At 40.9% G+C, this 17,163-nt stretch overlaps 1 protein-coding gene and 1 long non-coding RNA gene across 2 annotated transcripts; both read right to left on the bottom strand.

Annotated features, from left to right (window-relative positions):
- Nucleotides 1-3,061: 3,061 nt before the first annotated feature.
- LOC5572390 (protein FAM32A) lies at nucleotides 3,062-3,663 on the bottom strand. The gene is made up of 2 exons (XM_001653993.2): nucleotides 3,329-3,663; nucleotides 3,062-3,261 (listed from the first exon to the last, which is right to left on the bottom strand). The coding sequence occupies exons 1-2, from the start codon at nucleotides 3,563-3,565 to the stop codon at nucleotides 3,139-3,141; spliced, it is 360 nt and encodes a 119-aa protein (XP_001654043.1). The 5' UTR covers nucleotides 3,566-3,663; the 3' UTR covers nucleotides 3,062-3,138.
- A 697-nt stretch (nucleotides 3,664-4,360) lies between these two features.
- LOC110674430 lies at nucleotides 4,361-4,672 on the bottom strand. The gene is made up of 2 exons (XR_002498856.1): nucleotides 4,551-4,672; nucleotides 4,361-4,481 (listed from the first exon to the last, which is right to left on the bottom strand). It is a non-coding gene; the product is annotated as an uncharacterized LOC110674430 (long non-coding RNA).
- Nucleotides 4,673-17,163: the final 12,491 nt, after the last annotated feature.

Below are 17,163 nucleotides of genomic sequence, written 5' to 3'. Positions count from 1 at the left end.
AATAGATGACTCTTTTTCATTGGTAGTAACAACTATATCCTGAAGCAAAGAAAGCACAATGGAAGATGAACTAAACACAAAAAGTTATGTATTCATATTACGCTTGATTTCCAATCAGGGATGGTACACAAATTATGTCACGCTAAATTTCACCTTTTTCGACCCCCTCCCCCCTCCCCCTTTGTCACACATTTAGTATGAGTCCTCTGAAAATTTTGTAAGGCTTGTCACGCTTGGCTCGACCCCCTCCCCCCCTTGGAGCGTGACGTAATTTGTGCATGACCCCTCACTACTTTTTCGATCCAGTTTCCAAATTGCAAGTAATTTACGTTTTTCATTATTTTCCATACGTTTTGACAGTTCACCGACTACCATTCTTCAATGCGCTTGTGTTTGAAATTTGAATCCAGCGTAGCGCGATCAGTGAAAGGAATACACACATCAGTGTCGCCGCTAGGCGGCCAGCACAGATAAACTGAATGTTCGAAGGGTAGTTGTCTGTACTTTTTGCCACTGGCGCCAACTGTTAGCGATAAAGATCAAAATAAACAGTCGTTACCCTATTGACTAGCTTATTTTCTTTCAGGGTGGGTGTATGGCTGTCAACTACAAACAAAGCTCGCCTAACAATCATCTCTCGGGCGGGCCGTCCCAAAAAGCATCATCTCTCACGCGGGCCGACCCAAACAGCACAGGTCAAAACGCGGGCCATGCCAGACAGCAAATGCTGATGCATTTCAAAACTCAAACAGCGGGATGCCTAGCAGCGTTGTGAGCCAAACGAATACACCCACAAAACATGAACGGTAGGCAAACCTCGTTGCGTATACCCAACCCCCCCCCCCCTGTTTTCTTTGTGCTTAGAATAGGCCTATTCAAATGACGTCTCAAATCAGCTGATCGGGAAGCACTTTGACATTTCTTCTATGAAAATGACAGGCCCGTGTTAGCACCGGTCCTCCACCGATGTAAACAAATGCATAGACGGATCTGTCACATGAGAAGGCCTATAAGCTATCTTGGAGTTGGAATCGTCTTTGTGTACTTCCAATAGGATACAGGCATGCCAAGTCATTTTTTTTTTCAAAAATCTGGAAGATTTTGTAAATTTGTCCGGAAAAGTCTATATTTTGTATATCGTATATGGAGTACCTAAGAAATTATTTACAAAACCTTACAAATTCGTTGAATAAATATCTGTATCTTCTGTATCTTAAAATGGGTTCTTAAAAATCTGGAACATTCCAGACAAATCTGGAAGAGCGCTGATTATTATCGTTTACTTCTTGACATCACATATTCACTTCGGCAAATTCCGCTGTTACGTATTCTTCTTTGCTTAAGCTACCATTGTGCATTCGAATTTAAACATTATCAATCTTAGAAAGGTCATAAATAGCTTTTCGCTTCCAAATTCCGTTGGAACGTGGCTAGCCACGTATGGTAAGCTAATAATTATTTAAAGCATTAAAAAATCTGTTTGGTTGCACTTATCAAGAAAATCTAAAATTTCTTAGAATTTTTTCAAACATTAAAATGATATGTTTTGAAGCTGAATCATCATTTTATAACCCAACTTTATAAGAAAAACAAAGAAAAAAGAAGCTTCATAAAACAAATTGTACCTATGTATTTTTTTTTCAGCGCCCTTCATTTTACCAACGTGATTTAAAATGCTACATCCACTAGCTAGGACCCTCCCCCTCGTCACACATTGTCACAAATTCGTGAATACCTCCCCCCCTTAAGAGGTACGTCATTTATGGACGACTCCTTACTACAGAATCATCGATGGTGTAAACAGGGCTGGTAGCAGGTCTCTTTTGAGAGACTTGGTCCCTATTTTATTACGCGTGACGCGAAAAATTCTCGCGCCGACGGTCTAAAAAACGCTTCTAGATCATCGCATCATACCTTGAACAGTCAAGAATTAATAATCGCGCAGGAGACACCAAACTATTTAAAGTAGCTGCGGCGATCTACAAGCATTTTGATACTAATTTCAAGATGTCGCAATGCACAGTATTGTAAAATTTCTCTATTTTTTACGGAAGGTCTTTACAGTCTCTATTTTAACCTTAGAGCTCATTATTTTTACAAATTTCAACTTGCAGCAGATGCTGGAAAATTTTAGAGGTTCCAAAGAAACTAGCAGAATAGCCTCTGCGCATATTTCACAGGTTCTTCATGAATTCTTTTTCGATTCCTCGCGCTTCAGTAATTCAGCTGCTAGTAATTTCTTTAGAGATTACCTTTGGCATACTTTCAGGAACCTCTCCAGAGATCTCTTCAGAATTCCTCTAATAATTCCTGCACCAATTTTTACAGACATTTTTTCAGCGTTTTTTAAGGGATGTTTAGAAGATTTTCTTCAGAATTTGTTTCAGGAAATACACTAACTCTACCTAGGTACATGCAGTAATTTCCTAGAGACTATCTCAGGATTTCCACCTGATGTTTCTTAAATAGTTATTCCACCTATTTTCACAATTGTTATTATATAAGATCTTCCAATGATTCCTACAGGAATTATACCAAAAAATCCACAAAGGTTTATGTCAGTGTTTTTGAAGAAATTCGTTTAGGACTTATTTGCAGACAAATCTACAGGAATTCCTACGCCAATTTTTCCAGTTATTCTCCGAGGAATTTTCTACTTTCAGAAATTGCTTCAAAAATTCCTCCAATATTCGATGAAATTTATTACTTTTCCATGATTTTATAAATATTTTAAACCTGGAATTTCTCTTAAAGTTCCTCCAGAAATTTTTCCAGGAATTGCTGCAGCATTCCATTCAAGGATCGCCCCTACAGTTCTTCCAAAGAATTTCTCGAGTAATTTTTCAAATAAAATCTTCATGGATTCTTCAAAGATTTTCTGGAATATTTCCAGAAATTTTACGAGGAATCTCTGGAGTAAATCATGAAGTAAAAAAAAATCCCAAACGACAACTCTGTAGAAAATTCTAGAAAATACCTACAGGTTGAATTTTTGAAGATGTTGAAGAAGTTAACTGTTAAAATTAAATGACGATGTTAACAAGGAAGAACAAACAAAATATTTGAGGGCGTTGAAGTACTATATTGATATATTTCAACATAAATTAAAAATAGTTGAGTGAATAAGTTATAATTAGCTTATTTCGTCCAGGAAACTTTCGGTATGTCGAAGTGTTCCGTTAGGCTATCCAGGTGCTGATTAAACTGCTCTACCCGTTGTTTGTGCGTCATCGATGCCTTTTCCATGATTCGTTTCTTTTGCTGGAAATAAAAATGTATTTCGAATCATTATATCCACTAAGTTTAATCAACTTCACCACAAACTTACCATTTTCTCCTGCATCTTCTTGAACGATTCCTCCGCCTTAGTAAGCACCCTTCCCGAGGGCGGCGCCTGACTACGGTCCTGTTCTCGACTGCTGGTTCCACTTTCCTCCAAAGTTTTCTCTACCTTCTCGCGTAGTTTTTCCTTGTCCTTGCTCTTTTTCTTCTTCTTCTTTTTGATGTCCGAGTCGGACTTCAGCTTTAGCTTCCCGCGGCTTACATGCTCGTACTCATCGGACATGGTTCTCACGGTGCGGTGCGGTCAATCCGGAGAATTTACGGATCCTGTGCGGGCTTTCTGCGTGCTTCACGAATAACAAACAAAAACAAATCACTGACGTCGCGTCGCGAGATTACGTTGTCCCATGCAGCAGAACATGGAAGCACTGTATAAAAATGTTAAAATTAAGAAAAAAAAAACTCGCGTCACAATAAGCTATTTTATGAGACGTTTCAAACATATATAACATATATTCTTGGTTTCAAATCATATGTTTTTTGTTTGTTTACCAGCTTTGAAACTTGCTGGCGGACCCTTTTATTTACGTTTCTTCTAGCGCCACATTTGGGAGGAGCTCATTCAATAATGGCGTGCAACGAGCTTTTCGAACTTCCCCCACGGAGAAAAAATATTGGTAAAGACAAACAAACTTTAGTTTATTTCAACCAACATTTTACATTAAATTTTGCACAAACAAAAAGTTAGTTTGCTTTTACTTCCCGTGTTTGTTGAAACAAACTAAAATCTTAGGTAAATGGTTCAGGGGCCGTCTAGTTAAATTCAACCAATATTTGTTTGTAACAACCATCCCATTTGTTGTTTCAATTTGACAGCTCCTGAAACAAACCAAAATGTTTGTTGTTTCAACCAAATCGATTATTTTGGATTAACCAATATTTGGATTGAATCAACTAACAATTTTATTTGAATCAACCAACATTTTTGTTTGAATCAAACAATGGACATGTTCGTTAGAAAGCGTTCCCTGCATTTTCTTTTTTTTTTTTTATTTGTAAATAATTACGCAAAATTGGATCCTCTTGATAATTTTATTTTTGAATTGGAATTTATGTTGAAACCTGATTCGATGAAATGTTTACATGAAAAATATGATGTATTACGCCCCAGTGACCTTTATCGGAAATTCTGTTTTGATCTGAAATGTAATCGAAAAAAGTATAAATAATTATTTTCATATCAAATTAAAACAGAATATACAACCCACCTAGTGATTCTTGGTGATATGAATTTGCCGACATTTGAACGTGTTTCAACCTTAAATTGATGTTGCAAGCCTTCTTCATCACTATTCGGTTCCGGAACTTGAAACATACGATAAATTATTGATTTTTTTGTTATCAAATTCAGTTTAGGCTAGCGAACTAAAAACTACTTACATGAGGGCAACATGTTGGTCTTTCCTTGAACTTGATTTTTTTTCTGATTTCGGAACAGAACACGAAATACTTGAACAAACTGAAAAAGCATGGTGAATAAAGCTAATGAAAGCGGACTCTGTTCATACTATAAATTAGGATAGAATTAATCGTTGTTTGGTTTGTGTTTTCTTTAAACAAGTTATCAATTTACTTCAACATAGTATTTTTGTTGAAGTAAACTAGAATTGTAGTTTGAATATCACAGCTCTGAATAAATTAAAATTTGGTGAAAATAAACTGTATTTTAGATAGAAATAACCAAAAATCTTAGTTTGGAGCAAACATATTTTTTGTTGACTTGACAAATATTTCGAGTTAGAATCACCCAAACATTTAGTTTGTTCCAAACTAATGACATAGTTTTAAAACAACAAAACAATAGTTTGAAACAACTAAAATACAAATTTGAAAAACAACAAACATTTTGGTTGTTTCAAACTGTGCTGATTTTTCTCCGTGCCAGTAAAATTTAAATCAGCTGACAGGGAAGAATTTATTTTATTTACATCAGACATGTAACCGAGTAAAAAAACAGCCAGAAAGAGATGAAAATGTAATCACCAACAAAAACGTTACCAGCGCCATTCACATATCATGCTAGTTTTTAAAACAATAATAATGAGCGGCCCGCCAGAAAACGTCAACCAACTGTTTTGTAAATTGGCTTATACAAGAAGTGTAGCAAGGCAGATAAAGGGTTGGATGAGCTGCTGAAACAACACTACCAGCTGGAAGAAATTGGAGTTTCCCCTGTTCGCCTGGAGTCGGATGAAGATCGCAGAGCACGCGAGATTCTGGAGAAGACTACCCGGAGGGTTGGCGAAAGGTTCGAGACCGGACTGTTATGGAAGGAAGATGATGTTACATTTCCGGAAAGCTTCGACATGGCCTTCAGAAGGATGCGGAGTTTGGAGGCGCGAATGAATCGGAATCCTGGAGTTCGTCAGATTCTTGAGAAGCAGTTGGAAGATTATCTGGTCAAGGGTTACGCACATCGTATCACTGAGCAAGAGTTGAACGAGACGCCGAAAGGTAAAGAGTGGTACTTGCCGCTGAATTACGTAACGAACCCTAAAAAGTCGGGCAAGGTACGATTAGTCTGGGATGCAGCCGCTAAAGCGCATGGAGTGTCGTTGAACGATATGCTACTGAAAGGACCGGACATGATTATTTCGTTACCAGCGATGATTAACGGCTTTCGCGAGAAAAGGATAGCATTCGGCGGTGACATAAAGGAAATGTTTCACCAAGCACTGGTGCGACCGGAGGATCGTCAAGCACAACGATTCCTGTTCCCTGGTGCGGATGGAGAAGTGGAAATCTACGTGATGGATGTGGTGATTTTCGGATCGAGTTGTTCGCCTTGCTCTGCGCAATTCGTGAAGAATCTGAATGCTCAAGAACATGCTGAACAGTATCCAGAAGCAGCGGACGCGATTGTTCGGAAGCACTACGTCGACGACTATTTTGACAGCGCCGACACCGAAGAGGAAGCAGTTAGAAAGGCCAGTGACGTCTGCCGAGTACATGCCAAAGGAGGTTTCGAGATTCGTAACTGGGTCAGTAATTCGGAGGAAGTTCTGCGGCAGCTCGGAGAGCCAAAGTGTGCGGCGAAGCCGCTAGAAGTCGACAAGAACTGCCCCACGGAGAGAGTTCTCGGAGTGTTGTGGGACCCGGAAGGAGATAATTTCGTGTTTTCAACGGAGATTCGACAAGACCTTCAGGCCTACATCCGAGAAAACGCCTGGCCTACGAAAAGGATTGCATTGAGGTGTATTGCAAGCATGTTTGACCCGAAGCAATTTCTCGCTCCCCTGTTGATACAGGGAAGGATCATCATGCAGGACGTGTGGCGTAGCTGCATCGGCTGGGACGATAAGCTCACCGAAGAGCATTATGAGAGATGGAAGAAGTGGACAAGCCTGTTCCACCTGATAGACGAAATACGAGTTCCACGATGTTATCTCGGTGGACTAGAGTCGGAGGCGTACCAGACAGTGCAGCTACACGTGTTTACCGACGCCGGAGAAAAGGCCTATGGATGCGTTGCCTACTTCAGGTTCGAGAACGGCGGAGTCGTTCAGTGCGCATTCATCGAGGCGAAGGCGAAAGTGGCTCCACTTCAGTATTTGTCTATCCCGAGGATGGAGTTGGAGGCTGCTATTCTTGGTGCTCGGATGATGAAGTCGATTTGCGAAAATCATTCCTTTCCCGTGATGAAGAGGTTCCTGTGGTGTGATTCAGATACAGTGGTGTCATGGGTGAAGTCCGATCAACGAAGATACAGACCGTTCGTCGCTTATCGAATCGGAGAGATCATCAGCACCACGAATCCAGAAGATTGGCGTTGGGTCAACTCGAAGAGCAATCCAGCGGACGATCTGACGAAGTGGGGAAAAGAAACGGAAATAAAGTCGAGCAACCGATGGTACAAAGGACCGGAATTCCTGTATCAAGGAGAGGAAAATTGGCCGAAGCAGAACCGTCCGAGAGTAGAGGTCGCCGAGGAACTTCGAGCAAGTGTGCTGTTCCATTACATTGCGTTGCCCGAAGGTTTGATGGAGAGGATGCAACACATCTCGAGATGGTCGGTGATGGTCCGGACGATAGCAACGATGTTCCGCTTCGTATCCAACTGTCGTCGTCGTATTCAGAAGAAGCCGATTGAAGCATTGCGGAAAGCCGATGGTGGAGGTATCTCGAGCGATGAAGTACCGTTGCGGCAGGAAGAATACCATGCGGCGGAGGTCCTCTTGTGGAAGGCGGTTCAAGCAGACGAGTTCGCCGATGAAGTGAGGACAATGCTGAAGAACAAGGAGTTGCCGTTATCGGAAGCGATACCTCTCGAACGGTCAAGTTCGTTGTTTCGCCTGGCACCGTTTCTGGATGAAGACGGAGTCGTTCAGATGGAAGGTCGAACCGGAGCAGCGGAGTATGCAGCGTTCGATGCAAGATTCCCGATCGTTTTGTCGAAGGACCACGTGGTGACGAAGAGACTGTTGGAGCATTACCACCGGCAGTTTGGCCATAGCAGCAGAGAAACCGTGGTGAACGAAATCCGGCAGCGGTTTTACATCCCGACGTTAAGAGTGCAGGTCGACAAGGTGATACGTGGATGCATGTGGTGCAAGATTCAGAAGGCGAAGCCAACTGTGCCGAGAATGGCACCATTACCAGGACAACGTTTAGCGGCGAAGGTCGATCCGTTCTCCTACGTCGGTATCGACTACTTCGGCCCACTAGATGTGTCCATTGGACGAAGGAAGGAGAAAAGATGGGTGGCACTCTTCACTTGCATGACAGTGCGAGCAGTGCATCTGGAGGTGGCGTATAGCCTGACGACGGAGTCGTGCAAAATGGCGATCAGGAGGTTCGTGAAGCGACGTGGCAGTCCAACCGAGATTTTTTCGGATAACGGCACTAACTTCGTGGGTGCAAACCGAGACCTAGTTCGAGAGATAAACGCGGGATGTGCAGATACCTTCACCAGTTCGAAGACCCGTTGGACGTTTAACCCTCCGTCAGCACCACATATGGGTGGTGCGTGGGAGAGAATGGTGCGCTCGGTGAAAGAGGCGTTGAAGGCGTTAACCGACGGACGGAAGCTGACGGATGAAATCCTGCAGACGGTGTTGGTAGAAGCAGAATACCTGGTGAACTCACGTCCATTGACGTACGTGTCCACCAATATGAAAGAGGACCAGGAAGCGCTAACACCGAACCACTTTCTGCGTGGCTGTTCGACTTTGGAGTGTCTGCCGTCAAGAGATCCCGTAGATTTGGCCGATACGTTGCGGAGCAGTTATAATCGAGCACAGTTTCTGACGGATGGTTTCTGGAACCGTTGGCAAAAGGAGTACTTGCCGACGCTGAACAAGAGGACGAAATGGTTCGTCGACCGGCGACAAGTGGCGGTCGGAGACTTGGTGTTTGTTGCTGAAGGTGACAAGCGAAATAGTTGGGAGCGAGGCATTGTGAAGGAAGTGTTCACCGGAAAGGACGGGCGGATTCGTTCGGCGAACGTGCAGACGAGCAGAGGTGTGAAAACTAGGCCGGTAGCAAAGCTTGCCGTTCTGGAGATCGACTCGGAGGAGTAACCCCTGTTCCGCACCCGAGAAGCAGCCACAGGGTTTACGGGTGGGGGGATGTTGCGGCCCACTGTTCACAATTACAACGCCGCGGCCCACTGTTGCGAAAGAGCACAACCGTGAACGTGTTCTGTTTTGTTGTTGTTGTGCAGCATAAATGTTGATTAACGGAGAGTGCAAAAGAGGGAGAAAACAGCCATCGCAGCTGATCGGTGATCGATTTAGAAAGGCAACTGCGGTGGAAGATGGTGTTTTCTCCATCAGTAATTAGTGTTTGCCAGTGAAGTTTCCTGTGATTTGTTCGTTCGATTGATTGTTAGGTGTTAGAATATCGTCGAATATACCGTTGTTTACCGTAAGATTATGTTTGTTAAATGTGTGTCGTATGTGCTAATGTTGGTCATTGTACAATAGGATTACCCTGCACACCCGGAGGTAGAGTAAGAGGAGCAATTGTAGCCGAAGGGAAAAAACTAGATTGTAAGTCGTTTGTATTTAATTGTTTGTAAATAAGGTTTACGTAAATGTTGTAAATATATTTCTAGTTGAGTTTGTTGCGAGCCGACATACTGTGAGATCGTTTTTACCCGCATCCGAAGGGTGCGAACATTCTGGTGCAGGGTAATCGGTAAACAACGGTGACGAATAACTAACGTCACTACTTGCCCGGATAAAAAATACAATACAAAAACAATATAACGTATTGAAACAGTACCATTCAATATATTGGAAATACAATACAGTATATTGGAAAATGACAATACAATTACAGTACAATATATTGTTTTGAACAGTTCACTGTATGGTGTATGAGATTTTTGCAATATAATGTATGGGTGGTTAAGTATCGTAACAATACAAATATAGATATTTTCTCATACAAACATTTTGAAAATACAATACGATATATTGTTTATGTATTGTCTTGATAAGCAATTCGAGTATTGTTGTACAATACAAAAACAATTCAACAAACTGTATCATGGTTGCATTCGTCGTTACAGCTAATGTCAGGTGTCCTCTAAAAAATTACTTATTTTTACTTTTTAAATATTTTCCCCCCAACATTTCTTGCTTTTTGAACTTGTTTTGTTTATTTCTTTCAGCAAAGCTACATAGAAAAAAGCAACAGTTGTTTTACGCGAAAATAGGAATTTGACCAAAATTGTAAGGTATAAAACCAATTAAAAACAATACAATGTTCTGTTACAATATATTATATTGTTTTTGAATTGTATATCAAAACATGAATAATATTGCTTCGACATTCAATTACAATACGCTGTATTGTATCCAATATGTTATATTGTACATTAATGGTTTATTCCATTCACTGAATGATACGTTTTTATCCGGGTGGCTACAGCTCGCCGTTGTTTACCGATTACCCTGCACCAGAATGTTCACGGTTGTGCTCTTTCGCAACAGTGGGCCGCGGCGTTGTAATTGTGAACAGTGGGCCGCAACAAGAAGGCAAAAGTCAAATCTTCTGCATAATTGGGACCTAAAATTTTTAATGAAATCTTGCTTTTATTCAATAACACGAAAGAACATGTTACTGCAACTACTTTAGCAATTATTCCCGCTCAAATAGCGGCTATGGGGCTCTGCACTGTTTTGATTTTGTATGGGACTTTGACGTTTACTGGCCTTGTTGTTTCTTCTTCTTCTTTCTGGCGTTACGTCCCAACTGGGACAAAGCCTGCTTCTCAGATTAGTGTTCTTATGAGCACTTCCACAGTTATTAACTGAGAGCATTCTTTGCCGATTGACCATTTTCGCATGTGTATATCGTGTGGCAGGTACGAAGATACTCTATGCCCCGGGAATCGAGAAAATTTCCTTTACGTAAAGAACCTCGACCAGCGGGATTCGAACCCACGACCCTCAGCATGGTCATGCTAAATAGCTGCGCGTTTCCCGCTACGACTATCTGGGCCTTGTTGTTTACTAATTTCGTTAAGGAGTGAAAAAGAGCGAATGATTTTTGTGCAGAGCCCCATATCATGTTTAAATTTTAATTTAAATATAGGGTCCATAAATGAACCTTGACACTTGAGATCATGTTTGACGTTCGCTTAGGCAAATGGACTATCGAAGTACATAGGAACCACTTATGAAAATTCGCTACAAAAAAACGGGTTGAAATTCATAGCTTTGCCTTATGAAACCAAACAAAAAAATGTTTTCGCGGCAACCAAGAATCTTGCGATCGTTAGGCCCGTGCGTACACCACGCGCCTATCGACGTCTTGATGTGAGTTGATACTAAAACGATACATAAAACGCTCGTATTGCAATAACCGCTTCACCTTTGATAAGGCAAAATGAATGCATTTCGATAGTCTAGTTCACAGCGAACTAATGATGATGAACTAATCTACGATGACGTCACGCTGCAACTTCCAGCGGGAAGAAAACCTTTACTGTGGTCCATGTTTATAGAAAATGAACTGTTTCGCCACACAATCATCCACTCCATGTTCATCCGGTGAACATTCCTTCACTGAATGTTGATCCGAAAGTCATTTTAAGTAAGCATGGTCCGCATAGAGCGGAAAAGAAAAAGAAAATCGACAATAAAAGAAGACCGTGGATAAGTCCATACACGGAGCCGCAAATCAACCCAACCTTGACTTCTTTTGACGCAATTCGGCTCTTCCGTGGGATAACCCAAATTTGGGTTAACTGATATATACCTATCATTAGGTTGTTTCCCTCTGACAGCGGCAAAATAAACAACTCAGTGCAAAAAAATCTACCCGGCGTTAGCTTTCGAAGTCTCCTGTAGCCGCACGAACTACAGAGTTCGTGGCCAGCCGGAAATATCCCTAGTTTGTCATTCGCCACCATTGAATGACGCGATTATTCTTCGCAAAGCGAGAAGCTTAAGCGCCACCTCGTTAGAGGACCTCCCGCTCGTGTTAATTTTATGCCCGGTCTGAGACCCACCTAAGTTGGTCCATTATCCAACCTTTTAAAATGTTTGAAGAACAATCCTGCCCACTCCACTTTCCTAGCGTCCGACTTACTAGACTTCGATAATCCAGCAGCAAACAATACTCACTTTACCCTAACGACACGTGCCAAGAGAAGCTTTCCACTATAAAAGTGCATCATCACTGGAAGATTCTACCACCGCACCACAGATGGCGCACCGATACGAAAGCACATCATTCAACAAAAATCTCAATGAAAGATGGAAAGCGCCAAAAGGAGACCGCTCGTGTGAACCACAGACTGAAACATATTACGTAATCGGTGGGCTGGGCTTTATTCGTTAGGGAACAACACAGTGAATAATTTTACATTTCTGGATTTCTCGATTACTTTTTCAAATCGACGTAAGTAAGTTCTATACGGTTTTGAGAAAATTAATTCAGAAGATTCACAACCTGTCTTCTAAAACTGTTTTAAAATGAATCACCTTTTTAACATTTTTTCAACGTGTACATTGCTTAAATTTTGCATACAATGAGCTCGCGTTCAAGAACTATGGAGTTCCTATTATTTCACACAAAAATTTTATGACAAAATGATAAGCCGTTTCATTCAGTTACTTGCGACGTTTTTCTACCAGTGTAAAATCGGCTCAAGTAGTGTTTTGTTTTGATTCGTGGTTAAGTCACTTTGTCTCTCCATACAGCGGGGCGGCGAAAGTATTGGTTATGTTGCGAAAGTTGAAAATCTTACTTTCGTCGTTTTGTAAATCCGAAGATTAAACGTTCTAAAAGTGAAAAATCGAGTTGGGTGAGAGCAAAACGTGTAGAATTTCGTCTGCGAAACACGTAGGATCGATAAAGTAGGTTTGTATACTTTTTTGACTTGAGTCTATATGAATAAGTTTTCGAGATTTATTTCTTATTCCTCCTAGTCAATGGATCATTGAAGGTAGTTTTTGCAAGTGCTCACCATATCAAAACAAAGGCGCCACTGTATATGGGATTTAACATTGTGACAGCATTGCTGTTCTGTCAAACACACAAGGCTACGGTGGCGCTATCTATGCATTCCATAGCGGCCGTTTTGGTTATTTTAATGATCCATTCAAGGGGGTGGTCACTCTACGCACTTCATTCGGCACAGCTGTGCCTTCAAAGCGCCAAGGTGCGCCAGGCGCGCCAAACGTGCTATAATACTATATGCCATAAAATTCAATGAACTGAGATTATGGAAAACCATCTCAGCAAGCATTGACAAATGTATTTTTTTCTTGTCTGCCTCTCGTTCAACAAATTTTAATCTGTATTTTGCGTTACCTTTTCTAGGATGCGTTAATATTAATACGTAAAATTTACGGGAAAGTCAAGTCATGTAGGTATATGTAAGACTTTGATGTTAAGGCTTACGAAACAGCCCACACGAATTCCCAAAACAACACGGGAACTGCGATACGGAGCGCCAACTCTTATTTACGGGGGCGTGTTGGGCGTACTATCGATCTTGAAGGGCGATAAGAAAGGAGATTCCATGAAGATGTTGGTCATGTTTGGAAATTCGTTGTTGTATGAGTATTTGAACACGATACAATTTTGGGATCAGTGAATGAAAAAAAAATCTGAACCAGATACTATGTTAAAACCCGCATAGAAAATTACATTTTGCAATACATTCGCAACAGTATATTACTTATTACTGGTAAGGTTAATGTATCACATACAGTGAATTTTATGTTGAACAATACGGGACTCCAAGTTTTAGATTATAAAGAACAGTTTAAGTAATCCATGCCAAACAGTGACAATATGTTAGAGTGTCGTGATACAGGTAAATTGTATAGAGATGGAGGTTTCTAAGATATGGTAATAATGTATCCACACATTATGGCGAATGGTTTTTATTTAAATTTGCGCAACATACTACCACAAGTACACTTCAGTGTATGTAACTTATTTTGAACAGTTTGGCAAACAGTACCACGCACTTGTGTGTGTAGGGAATACACATTTTACCGCTTTGCTTCACACGGTTAAAAAAAGTCAAAGAACCGTTGATTAAGTTTTTGTTTCACTTGTTTCAAAAATTTTTTGTTTCACTTGACTTTCACATATCTAAACTATGCGGTACATTTAAAAATGTATAACCGAAGGTACAAACAAAATTAAATGACGAATAAATTATATAATTTCCCATATTTTGTTCCGTCTTTTATATCAATTTTTGTGACTAAAAGTTTAACAATTAGTGTGGATTGTTTTAAGCGTGTTTGTTTTGCTCCCGACAGAAAAAGCGAAAAAAAAGTTTCGGTGCGAAAAAAGTGAAGTAGACAGAACGAGTGAAAGGTTTTAAAATAAAGTGCACCGGGAATGTTCCTGCGGCTTCTCGAGAATAACTGAATAATTGAAATCTGCGATATTTAAGCATGCTCAAAACCATGCCTAATTACTGTTCGTGCCTGCTTGGACCAAATCTGGTGCTTGTCGCGATGATTCGTCGCTGTGAGATTCATCGCTACTCGGTCACCAGCAAGCAAAAATCAGATTACTCACAGCAATCATTCAACGGACTATTTTTTCCATAAACGTACGCCATAGCAGGACCAGGCCAAAATCAACACGTGTGACTGCGGAACCATCAGGTAAGAGTTTGCTATTGTTGAATATTCTTGAAAATATTGACTGTTTTGTTGTTTTCATTTCTATAGAATCTGAAATCTTTGGTAGAAAGAAAAGGCACCAATACTCGGTCAACGTTCAGCAACTCTTGCCATCGGAATCCGCGGAGCTTCTTGAAGTGATGTTAACCTTTAGTTCCCCCGACGTGGTGGAGTCGCGATCAACGGAAACCTCTCCGGAAATTGATTAACTTCAAGTCATTCGTAGCTCTTGTGCTTTACTATAATGAGTACTGATAAAAATGCAAATATTATTTACATTTCCATGTTGTTTCATTTATTTTATTAGTAGAATAAGAAAGAATAAAAACAATACTGGAGAGGGTGAAAATACTATGTAGCACCGTAAAGCAATCATTACACGTACGTTATTTATTTCAGCTTCGACTTTATAGTTCAATTATTTTTAAACTATTTTCTTTACAGTGGGCTGAGTGGAAAAATGGATAGTATGTCTACAACTTGACAAACTGTAAACGAAAAGTTTTGTTCGAGAAAATCGTCATTTTCAAATGGTGACATAACTTAACCGCCTATTTCCCATATTGTTTTTTTCCCGGTTACTGTTCACCAAATTGTAAAAATCGTTTGCGGTAGTGTCGATTTATTGTTATTTTGGATGGTTTACGAAATTATTGATGTATTGTTGATAATAGTAGTGCACAGTACCGTATACAGTACGAATATAGTACTTGTTTATGCGGGAAGGTCATTTTCGTCACATTCCGCGGTCAGCACATTCGGGTCTTTAACATTGAAGGCTGCATAACCTTCAGAAATTAGCTGTTCTGTAAAGATTAGAACAAATATTAAAACTTTTTGTCTAAACGATTCTTTGTTTATCAGCTTGAGTAAGTTGTGGCTTTTATATATTTTATATTTCCCCATTTTCCCAAACATTTTTTCATCCGTTTTCTTGCGTTTGGAATTCGCCTTGAATTGATTACAAGGTCACTGTATTTTTTGTATCTTCTAATACTTTTTATGCACCATTCCATCCCTCAGTTCGATTCTGGGCTCTGCTAGTTTGGTGCCACTCTTTAACTGAAATAAAAAAATATAAATGTAAATTCAACATATTAAACCGTGTTAGCAGGTTCCTTCTGAAGCCGAAGCCAACATGAACATTTCGTGAAATCCGTTTCTGACACATAGCAAACAACTCAGAAAAATCAATGATTGCTGAGATGAAAATTTCAGTTCAATGTGATTTTTATAGCAACCCACTATAAAAAAAAATGTGCCAGCCAGTGCGCCGAAATGTGCCATAGCTGCGCAAGGCACACTGCGTAGAGTGACCACCCCCTTGGATCCATTCTAAGATGCCTATCCTACCTAAGAGTGCGTGCTCTCTAACTTATCTTGGTCAACCTCACGAATCAAATTTCCCCAAAAATGACGTCACATGTGCACATGATTTCTTTTTACTCACGGTTACCGCATTCTATTGCTGCTGTGGCATAGCTGCTTCGTAGACGACGAGACTGGCGATGATGGTCGCTATTGTTGGATGGCTTGGGCTGAGTCTATTGTTCGTTGGCTTGGCTGGTTGACTGTGGAGACCGCATGGGCGAACGATTACGCAATTCGCTCGGGGTGCGGGATCAATCCACCTACCAGACTGGACGAACTTCCTTAGTGTCGGTTTTCTGGACACGTGATCGGACGGATGTTCTTCGACGGAGTCACAGAGCGATGGGCGCGATGTTGGCGGAGCGGCCCCTTCGACCACAATTCACACGTGGGCCAGTGGTTTGCCGGATGGTCGGTCACTGCTGCGGGTTCCTAAATCCGAGAAATAAAGCCGTCGAACGGCTGTTCGACAATGGGGTTAAAGAGAGCACACACTTCACGCAACGCACGACTTTAATACTTTTCTGACTGCACTTTGGTATCACTACAGTATAACTTTTCAGCACTCGGAGGAAACTAGCTGACTATCCTGTAATATTTAAACCTGTTAGTTCACACTGAGCTATCTACAATCGGAATCAAATTACAATTTCGCGGTACACGGGCAAACACTTCCTTATTGGTTCGACTATCCAGGCAAAGTGATGAGGAATCTTGAAACCCTCAGATAGGGAACCTTGGAATTGCCATCGTCTTTTAACGGATCGTTCGGGTTAGCTTTTGCATTCTCTTTCCGGTTTTCGACCTCTCGCTCCCACCAGTAATTGCTAAGTATGGCCTTCATGTTCTTCTCTCCAATTTCAAGGTCTTCTTTGAACTTGACCTTCGGTTTTCGGCCCGATCGCGAGCAATCAATTAAATCTCGCGAGAGGGTCAACGGATAGCGATACAACTTCCCAGCGAATGGTGATTTCAATATTGCAAGCGATTGCCTATGCGCAGGCGCTGTGGAACTTAAATTGCGTGAGATTTACCAGCTGTTACCTTCTAAATCTGTTATATGATTTTGCATGCGATGTTTTGTAACGATTAACGACGAACAAGTAAATACAAGTTATTTATATATAATTTCAGTTACAGAGCTGTAACGGAATACCGTTACACTCCGTGATGGGTTAAAACAACTTAACGTTAGGTAAACTCGAAAGAACCCAAATTTGGTTTATTCCATTGAACTTCGACAATCCAGCTTTTTACGAGCGATAAAGGCCACCACAAAGAAGCTAGCTTTCCGGCAGGGACTAGGCGATCTGACATTTGGCTTGAGTTGTTTGATTACAAATCG

The sequence above is a fragment of the Aedes aegypti genome, chromosome 1 (genome assembly GCF_002204515.2).
Source record: "Aedes aegypti strain LVP_AGWG chromosome 1, AaegL5.0 Primary Assembly, whole genome shotgun sequence".
Lineage (NCBI taxonomy): Eukaryota > Metazoa > Arthropoda > Insecta > Diptera > Culicidae > Aedes > Aedes aegypti.
The sequence above is the reverse complement of the archived record's forward strand: the minus strand, read 5'-3'. Positions and strand labels throughout refer to the sequence as shown.